The 10,000-nt window shown below is 32.5% G+C and overlaps 1 protein-coding gene across 1 annotated transcript in view; it reads right to left on the bottom strand.

Moving 5' to 3' along the window:
- The window catches only part of LOC105363024 (protein FAM13A), an 18,263-nt gene that overhangs the window by 146 nt on the left and 8,117 nt on the right, over window positions 1–10,000 (bottom strand). Inside the window, 8 exon segments of the mRNA XM_011500593.1 lie at window positions 1–127; window positions 210–451; window positions 540–1,244; window positions 1,346–1,516; window positions 1,953–2,186; window positions 2,440–2,608; window positions 3,281–3,373; window positions 3,375–3,452. The exon segment at window positions 1–127 is cut by the window's left edge and continues 146 nt beyond it. Of these exon segments, the coding sequence (XP_011498895.1) occupies window positions 1–127; window positions 210–451; window positions 540–1,244; window positions 1,346–1,516; window positions 1,953–2,186; window positions 2,440–2,608; window positions 3,281–3,373; window positions 3,375–3,452 (1,819 nt within the window).

Genomic DNA, 10,000 nt, shown 5'->3' with positions numbered 1-10,000 from the left:
TCCTCGGTCTTCACGCTGCATTCGTCGTCCAGCGCGAGCCTCGAATTGCATTTCCAACTCCTTCAGCGCTCTTCGCAGACGCTTTTTTTCTTCTTTCGTAATTCTTTGCTGTTGCAATAATTCGTCCCTTAGAAATGAATTTTTGACGATCAATATTAGATCAAATGATTGCTTGTAATATGAAAATATGTAGCGATAATTTAACAAACTTTGGAAGGGAATGAAGACTTTCGACAACTCCTCGACTACCCTCGCTACTGCTATGCTGACTGTCACTGTCAGTTTGTAATTGTTCCGTAGAATCAATGCAATCCAAAATGCCTCGATGGGACATGTCTGGCTCGCTGGCTCGACGATCACATTCTACGGCGTTTGCCGATGTCGATGTAAAGTCCATTGCCTCGTGCTCCAATATCGTCGCAAGCTCGGATATGCTGTCCTTGAATCGATTCTGTACAATGATAAATGATAATTGTAGCTGTGTGGGAAAAAAAAAAAACATTTACGAATAATTTTATGATTTCGTGTTAGTATCTCACAGTTCCAGCTCTGATTAATAGTCGCTTTAGCGTGTGGTACTTGTCGTACAGTGGGCGAATAATAGCTCTGTCTTCTTTCGTTACGACTCTTCCGAAAGTATTTTCCATGTGCAATAATGATTTCTGCATCGCGGTCTTTTCATCCAAAAGCTGCTCGTACGAAAGCTCATCCATATTCTCCGACCTGTTGTACTTGAATCGCTTCTCCGCAAGCTTACGTTCGACTTCCTTTACCATTTCAGATATTGTCGTGGCTCTATACTTGTCCTCGCTATTATTATGATTATTATTATTATTGTTGTTGTTGTTGTTGTTGTTGTTGTTGTTGTTGTTGGCTGTACTTAGACCTTCGGCGTTGCTTTGTAATTTCGGCGCTAGCAATAACGTACTGACAAAGCCTTCCTTAAGAATTTTGTGCTCCTTGCGTACTTTATTCAATTCGGAAACAATTTTCTTTATATCACGATTGGTCATTTTGTCAGAGTGGCTGGGACGATAGCCGAAATTTTCTTCAAATTCACCCTCATACTTTTTTATTTTCTTTTTCAAAGTATTGATTTGCTTCATCAGATTTTTCAGACCATACTCCTTGGCATTGGTAATCTCTTGTTCTTCGTGCTCGTCACCCGCATAAAATCTGCGAGGTATTAGTAACGAGTTCCTTGGAGAAACCATATTTTCAACTCGTTCGTCCATCTCTTCGTCCTTAAGATAAAAAAAAAAAAAAAAAAAAAAGAAAACAACCAATTCAATTAATAAAACATTTATCACGCTGGATTAAGTTTGACTTCTTCCAAGAGACTTACGTTTCTCTGTCGAATTTGAAAACCCCAGTTGGCCAGGGTTGGATTGTTCGCATCATCGTGTTCAAGAGATGGTGGTCGAACGGGAGATGGAGACCTGCTGGGTCCGCTGTTTAGCATTTCCAAGAAACTTTGACTTTGCACGTGAGATTCTGGATCGCCTATTTCATTTTCCTTTAAAAGCAAATTAAATTAGTTCTCATCCCATTGAAATATTAATAAAAATTATCGTATATTAGATACGTAACGCAATAAATGAGGGAAAGGAAAATATTGAAATTACATTTTAATAGAAAAATATTTAGCTTTTAGAAACTTGATTGGTGATAAATTAAAATCAATTGTTGTTGTTGTTGTTGTTGTTGTTGTTGTTGTTGTTATTATTATTATTATATACCGCTATTAATGGTTATTTTGTTTTTCTCGTCCACGTGTTTCGCGTGTGATAGGAACTCGGGGCTAAATGTCAAATTAAGCTACATTGAGAGAGTCAATCAGTATTCCCGGTGTGTTTGAGTTGAATTCTGAAATAAGTATCCCCTAAGACTTGCGCATCATATGCTACGATTATTCTCCCTTCATAGAATGTTCCTCCCTATTAGCAAATTACCTTGCTCGCGTTCAAATCAAACGTCGAAGTTTTCTGGAGTTTTCTTCTTCTCACTTGCCTCCTGCCCCTCGGTGTCACGCTTCTACTAAATCGCTCGCTATTCCTAAGTCGTTCTGCGTCGCAGTCATATTTTTCAGTCGCGAGCACAGCATCGTTCGGTGAATGGATGAGTGACGTCTTAGATGATACTGGAGAGACGTTGGTTCTCTCGTAGAGGGGCAGATTTCCATGACGCTGTAAATAGATTAATCGTATTTCTATGAATACACTGCGTATGGCAATGCCTGGTCATGTTAAAGAGAGGGAAATTTTAAGCAGAGAATCGAATGTATAAAATGAAACTCTAAGCAATCATGGAAAGTCTATTGATATGCTGAATTCTCTAATAAGAACAACATGACTATTATTTCATTAATTTCATTAGCATTTGTAAATACGCGTATTTATTAAGGATTTGCTGCTAGTTAAGAGCAATGAAAAAATTTACCAGTCCGTGGCCCATGTCTTTTTGCAATTTTGAAAGAATGTGATGATGTTTTGCACTATTAAAGTCCTCGTGACTGCTAACCCGCCTAATGGTATCGGCGGAATCGGTAGTTGAGCTATCACCGGTCATTCTCTTACTGCTCTCCCAAATTCTCTCTTCGCTGTTGCTTCTAAACAAAATATCGGTGAAATCTTCCATTTTATAATAAACAACGAATATTTATAAAGAAAAAAAAAAAAAAAACATTTGTACGCGTTTTATGCTTTTAACGTGTATTACGAATATTCAGACATTTTTCTATGCTTTTTTCCCCGTGCATTGTTAGTGTGCGAATGGGTCGGGTGTGCGCGAGCGAGGATGTGCACATCAACTTGATTCGGCGCTTGTTTATTTGATCTCAATTTTGTCTATAATTAAGCGCGTGAAATGCTTGTTTTCTATGTAAGATAGAGAACAACAAGGAGGACACCCAGTGATTTACAAAGAACGTCGAGAAGTTTTTTTTCTTTCAAGCTTAAACTTTGTAATTATTAATTGTGAGAATATTTTCGTTTTATATCCTGAGTAACTAAGTTAAAGTAATTCTCATGAATTCTTGCTGATCTAATAATTATCGATGCCGGCTTGTTATTCCATGAGAATTTAATTTTCTTATCATTTTCTCACATTTGCTACGCCCATTACAAATAGGTAAAAGACCTTGCGACTACTAGGCGATAATAAATCGGCTATTGCTACTCTCTTTTAAAGGAAAATGTCAACGCGGTTTATGTAACGGTCACTCTAACGAAAACAAATACAAATGCATGGAGGATAAAAGCAAGTGGCTGTAAGAACTCACCTTATCAATTTCCTTTCCTGCCCGCAGGAATCACGCCGGTCCTTCCGTTTCGGAGGTTTTGTTGTATTAATAAGTAAAGAAGTATCGGGAGGAGCCAAAATCGTCCTTCGGTTCTTTGCAAACCTTGCAATCTGAAGTGGAAAGGACGCCGTTCACTGTGGACTCTCTGACACTGTAACGAATAAAGTAAAAAAAATCATAGTCAAGGTCGACCACTCGGTGCTCAGCATGTGTTTTTTACTCAATTATTTCGTATTTCCTTTGTTTGTATATATTTTAAGGTTTTCTTTTTATCTCTCAAGTTTGCTGTGTAGATATTATTTCTTACGTAATATGTTCGCACTCTACGGTTTCCTTCCAAGTTTTATGGAATTGCACATCTATTATTATCTGATTAATTCAATAAATCACGCATAATATTTGTACGCATAATAAATGTATTTTGTGTGTGTGTGTGTGTGTGTGTGTGTGTGTGTGTGTGTGTGTGTAGTGCTCGTAGTAATGAAATAGCAAAAATTGATGCTTCAACGTTTATTTACGTTCGGTTTAATATTTTCAAACTGCAATTTGCTTACATACATAATATCAAATGTGTGATAATAATTACTTTTAATTCGTGTAGTATAATTTCAATTACTAATTGGCCTATTGCCTAATGAAATTGCTAAATATGTCAGTGAACCGCAATTTTCATTAAACGCTTAATTCGATTGTTCAAGCTAAATATGATAATAAACAATTAAAACTGTAAATATTTTATTAATTAGGCAACGTTTTACAAAACGTTGCTTTTGTAAGAGTTTGTAATTTTTTATTTAAATTTTTAAACAAAATATATCGAACAACTACATACTATATATCGTAATTATTAATAAACTCACATTTATTTTTATTATAATTTAAATTGAAGATAAAAAATGGCTAATTTATTTCAAATTCAAGAATTTTATAAGAACAAAATATCTTCAACGTAATTTTTATCAAAAAAAAAATTTGATTATAATAATAATTAGTATTAGTTCATTATTTGATTTTTTTTTCTGCTAAAAGATTAAAATGATTTTATGCGTTATTTTTATAGCTATTGATGTTATGTAAGAAAATTAATTTCAATGTTAATGAATTTCATCATTTTATAATTCGAAAATTAATATACGAATATAAGTTAGTTCCTGATAAAGCAAAAAAAAAAACAAAAAATAAGATAATAAAAAATAAAAATTAAAGGGTGGAATGTATCTTACGGCCACGAAAATATTATTTTCAATATAAAATCCTTAATACTAAGAGTAAATTTTCATTTTTGTTATGCGGATATTTATACAGTCGCGATATACAAAAATAAAATAGCCATGAATGTATGAAGAGTATGACCGATATGAATCAGAGTTAGGTGCAATGTTTTTTGTACATCTGAGAATTAGTGATGTTTAGTAGAATATTTAGTCTGAATTTATTGTTCATATTGTATTGTGAAAATTGAATGCTCTATTTGATTTTAAATTTTTTAAAAGAAATCGCGCGACACATTATATAAACAACAATCTATCAGGATATCCTTACGATATACTTGTACATTCTGGAATATTTATGTTTCAAGATATTGCCGGTCGGATGACAAGTGAAAGCGTCAATATCTACTTGATGGATTCGCTATCGAGGAATCAAGATTATTAGATTAATTATAATCAGATAGCTTTTGGTAACTTTACTTTCTTGTGCATTGCGACCACTGAACGTAATTTAGGAATAGGCTTTTCAATAAATTGAAATAAAGTATCAACGTTGATGGAGGTTAAATCGATCGATGACAATTTATCGTTAACTATTATAAAGGATTCATTGTTTAGAAATATAATTGAAAGTATTTATTGTTTTTCAAAGTACAATCGGGACGTAAAAACATTGTTTATATAATAAATGCAAAATATTATTTGAGAAATTATTGTTTTATAATGCAAACATCATTATCAGTTGCTTTAGCGCGAATTCGAGCCATTAGATCAATTATGTAATAAAACGATTTAAGAGTATTTGAAGCTTAGAAAGCAGAATGAAGAGAAAAATTAATTCCCTAACTAATACTTGAAGCATACGTAGGTATGTACTTAATTAAAAAAATTTTTAAGTTGAGTTATATACAATGCAAAATAATAATCACAATTCACCGAGGATAAAAAAAAAAACGTATCAAAGAATTTTATTTTTTATATTATAAGTTAGTTAAATTAATATAAATATGTGTTGGTGAGTTAAAAAAATGAGAAAAATTTTTTTTTAAATTCACAATGGATTAAAACAAATACTCATCGTCAAAATTTCGTAAGAACATAATGTTTTAAATTGTTTAGTTACAATTTTCAGAAGTATATACTGTATAGATCTAACGACAGATAATAGTTTAAATTAGAATTGTCGAAATTGTATGAAAAAGAATAAGGAGGAAAGCATCTTATTTATAAATAAATTTTTACTTTAAAAAAATATAAAACTTGGCTGTTATGTATAACCAGCTACTATGAAATTTCAAGAAATAGTACGCAGTGAATTAGTTGAACGTATGATAAGTATAAAAAAAAAAAAAAAAAAAAAAAAAAAAAAATATATATATATATATATATATATATCCAATGTAACCATGAAAAAATAGACTATGAGCTCATATCCTGCATAGATCTGTCATGAAAGGATAAGAATAAAAGTAACACTTTAGCGCTGATAATCAAATGAACTTGTGAGTCGCACAAATTAATTACTGTTAATTGTAGTTTTAATTTGAATGATTTCTATGATAAATTAATCTAGTAATATAATATAAGAATAAATAATAATAATATAGCAATGTATTTGGAATTCTTAGAGACTCGATATCCAATATCATTTTGTTGAATAATACAAGACACTCCATTGTACCACAATATTTTTTTGCAAATTTTTTCCTTCTCATTAAACAGAAAAGTTTGATTATTCTGGTTATATTTTTATTTATTTATTTTTAATAATATTAGCAAATATTTTAAATTTTAGAGACTATTTTAATCAAACGATACTCAAGCTGCCAGAATTTTTAAATTATAAACTTTTACGATTCTTAGCATGTAAATGAAAATTATAGGAAATTTCTACATTATTTTGTATTTTTAGTACGTTGGCTTTATATTGTAAAAATATACTTAAAAAGTAGTATTCAATGGTCTCTAAGGATAAACTTATTAATAAACTCACTTGCTCTATTGGCGAATTGGAATAAGTGACCTATATATTACAGTTCAGCATACACGAATTTCTATTATTATACAGATTTCTGGGAAGATGATAATAAAATTAATATTCGTTAGTAGCTTTTGACAGTTAACTTTGTTAACACATACTGCATTAGTGTGCTGCTACAGCAATATTAACATTAGCAATTTCTATGGAAACCTTATATTTGACATTAATCTGCATGAGTATACACGTATTGATATTGGTGCCTAAAGTTGGTAAATTTATTTTAATTTTTTGTTTTTTCTTTTTTAATAGTATATTATTAAATAATTCGAAGCATAAATTTATTAAATATTTGATGTCTATTCAAAATAATTTATGAACTCTTGTACATCAACCTCATCTATTAAACATTAATAACAATTTATGCAAAATGAAATACACATGTACGGGCATGAACGTGCACGCACACACGTGTACATAAAAATATGATTATCAAAGCAATAAAAACTCTATTAGAACGTGACAAATATGTTAATAAATAAAATATTGGATTTAATGCGAGTATTATGCATGAGTATGATAACATACGAATATGACTTAAAAAAGCAACCTATTCATATTTTTTCATACTTAAAATATTTTCATATTCAGCTATATTACTATCAATTATATATATATATATATATATATATATATATATATATTATATTTTTTTTTTATTTTTTTTTTTTATTAAAAATCATGCAATAACTGTATATGTGCTCACGTAATGTATAATCAAATTAAATACGTATTAGTAAAATTACTTATATACTACCTTGACTAAATTTATAAAAAAAAAAATAGATTAAAGACTTAAGATCATTAATAAAAAAAATGTGAATACAATTTCTTTTATATTATATATTTGACATTAAGATTATTGATAATTACAAGACTATTAAAACGTTTACTCAACTTTTTATAAAATCAGCATTATATTAATCTTTATGCGAATAACAAAATTGAATTTATTAAAAACAAACAAAAAATTAGTCTTACAAGTTGTTAGTGAAAGTACGTTCAATTACACAATTTTCAATTAACTGTTTACATTGCTTATTTATGTAGATTATCAAAACCTTAGAAAATAATAAATAAGGCACTGCATTAATGGCCGTTGAAAATAAATATAAAAAAAAAAATAATAATAATATCTAACTAAGTATATGATGAAATCATCGTTAAAATTTACGGAAATAACTAGAACTTCGAATTATATAGATAAACATTATTTCTATGCATAAAAATAAAAAGCCATTTCGGCTGTCTGACGGACAACTTGCTTGCCTTGTGAAAAAAAATCTTCTCCCAGGTTGATTATTTTCGGTCTCTACTAAAACCGAGTGAGACACAGATGTGTGTTTTTTTTATTTTTTTTTTTTTTTTTTTTTTTTTTTTTTTTTTTAATATTACATTACGCTTATCAATTGCAAGAGCACTTTATCGCATGCCATAGGTAATATATTTAAACAATGGAAATGGTCATAATTTATTGGCAAACATGTGCTTTGCCTATGCTTATATCAGTGACGTAATAAAAAAATAAACGTCTAATCGTGAGTTAAAACTTTTTAAGCAATTTAATATTTACCAAGTCTCGTATTTAAAATTCGTCAAAACTATATATATTAACGTTATGGTTACATTTATCGGGTGCAATTGATGGAAACATTCGAGGCTCGTAAGCGAATACAAGAGCACTATTTAAATAATATAAATAATTCGTTATCAGAGCTACACTCTACAGCTAGAAATGTAATGAAACATTAATGGACGAAAGAAATTTTGATATTAATGTTAAATTTACTATTATATTATGTATGAATTATAATTGTAAAGGAGTTTTTTTTTTTCTTTTTTTTTTTTTTTTTTTTTTTTTTTTTTTTTTTTTATAGTCTATTGTATTATTTTATTAGTGCATTAGAATTTCAAAGATTAATAAACTTAACAGGCTGACCTGTTGCATTATACATTTTACATTAGATGTTAAAGAGCTGAACGCTATAGTGTAAAAATTAGCATACATGCGTTTGAATTAAAACGACTGATATTTAAGCTCAACTTTTAATTGGCGGAAATTTCAACTCTTTGATTAATGATAGAATATGCACTCAGTTATTGTTCAAACGCTTAATAACGCAAATAAATACGACGAATATTGTATTATTATCCGTAATAATGTACAATTATCACGCGCAAAGGATATAATTTATTAAAATGTTCTATATTATCAATATCATCCGTTTCAGGGGATGATTTTTTTCCCATTTTCCTTTCATTAAATTTATTTGAAATTTTTAAAATTTCACAGCATCTTACTTAATTGTGCAACGATTTAGTTTCTTTATAATTAGGCCTTTCGCCGATATCATTATCATTGTTGTTAACGTTATCAAAATTTTTGAATTCGCAACACCCCGACCAATGTCACATAATACATCCGCTTGATTGTGCATTAATTATGCAGCAAAAAAAAAAAGTACGGCGCGAGTACAGAGGGAATCCTCGGGTGGAAAGCTTACGAGTTAATCTTCTTTAGGTCAAGTCTTACACATTCGAGCTTAAGGGTCGGCAGATTTTCGGAGCCGTCGATCTGCGACTATGCAACCCATAATTCTCAAACTTAAAAGACGAGATCTCTGTAGTTTTGCGATGACGCGTCTCCCTCCCCATCCCGCCCCCTTATAACCTTGAAGCCAATAAAGCAGAGCTGGCGTATCGATAAAGCATTACGGAAATGAATATCGCGTACTATCAGTTAGATAAGTAGTGGCGAGGGTCTCGAAAATTCGCAGCTTCGTATCCGGATAATTAACGACGGACGCTTAAATGCTGCACGGCAGCAAAATTCCAAGATAAGACATCGAAATACGAGCACCGCTCAGGTAGGCCCCGTCCCTCCACCACACCCTTCCCATGCCCCGGCCTGTCGTGCGCGCGCGCACGCCCACACACGGCCGCTCGCTCTCTTTCTCTCGGCTCGAGTTCGCGCTAGCAATAAGTCGCGATCCGGGCCTATGGCAATGACTCACCGCATTTGGATTCGGCAGCGGCGGCACGCAGCAGCAGCAGCTGCAGCGACGGCGGCGGCTGTAACAGTTTCGACTCTCATATGATGACGAGGACCAGCTTTCTTTTCCAGTGTCGTGCCGACGGCGCGAAGACGATCTTCTCGAGGCAGCTCCGGCGCGGCATTTATGGTTCGCTCTCGCGGCGGCTGATGGTTGCGACGGGGAGCCTCCCCCAAACGAGCTCCACGGGTCTTTTTCTCGGCGATAAATTTTCGCCGCGATAACTCGTCCTCCTGGCTGCGCTCGGCCGACTGCCGAGTCCACGGAGCGACGCGCCGCTCTCCGACGACACCGACGCCCCGCGAGAGAAGGAACGAGGGTGGGAGGTGGGGGACGGCGTACGGACGAGCGAGCGAGCGAGAAAGAGAGGGAAGCTCCATATATCCGTACGAGCGTC

The sequence above is a fragment of the Ceratosolen solmsi genome, unplaced genomic scaffold (genome assembly GCF_000503995.2).
Source record: "Ceratosolen solmsi marchali unplaced genomic scaffold, CerSol_1.0 scaffold56, whole genome shotgun sequence".
NCBI lineage: Eukaryota > Metazoa > Arthropoda > Insecta > Hymenoptera > Agaonidae > Ceratosolen > Ceratosolen solmsi.
Note: the sequence above shows the minus strand (reverse complement) of the source record. Positions and strands in the feature narration are given on the sequence as shown.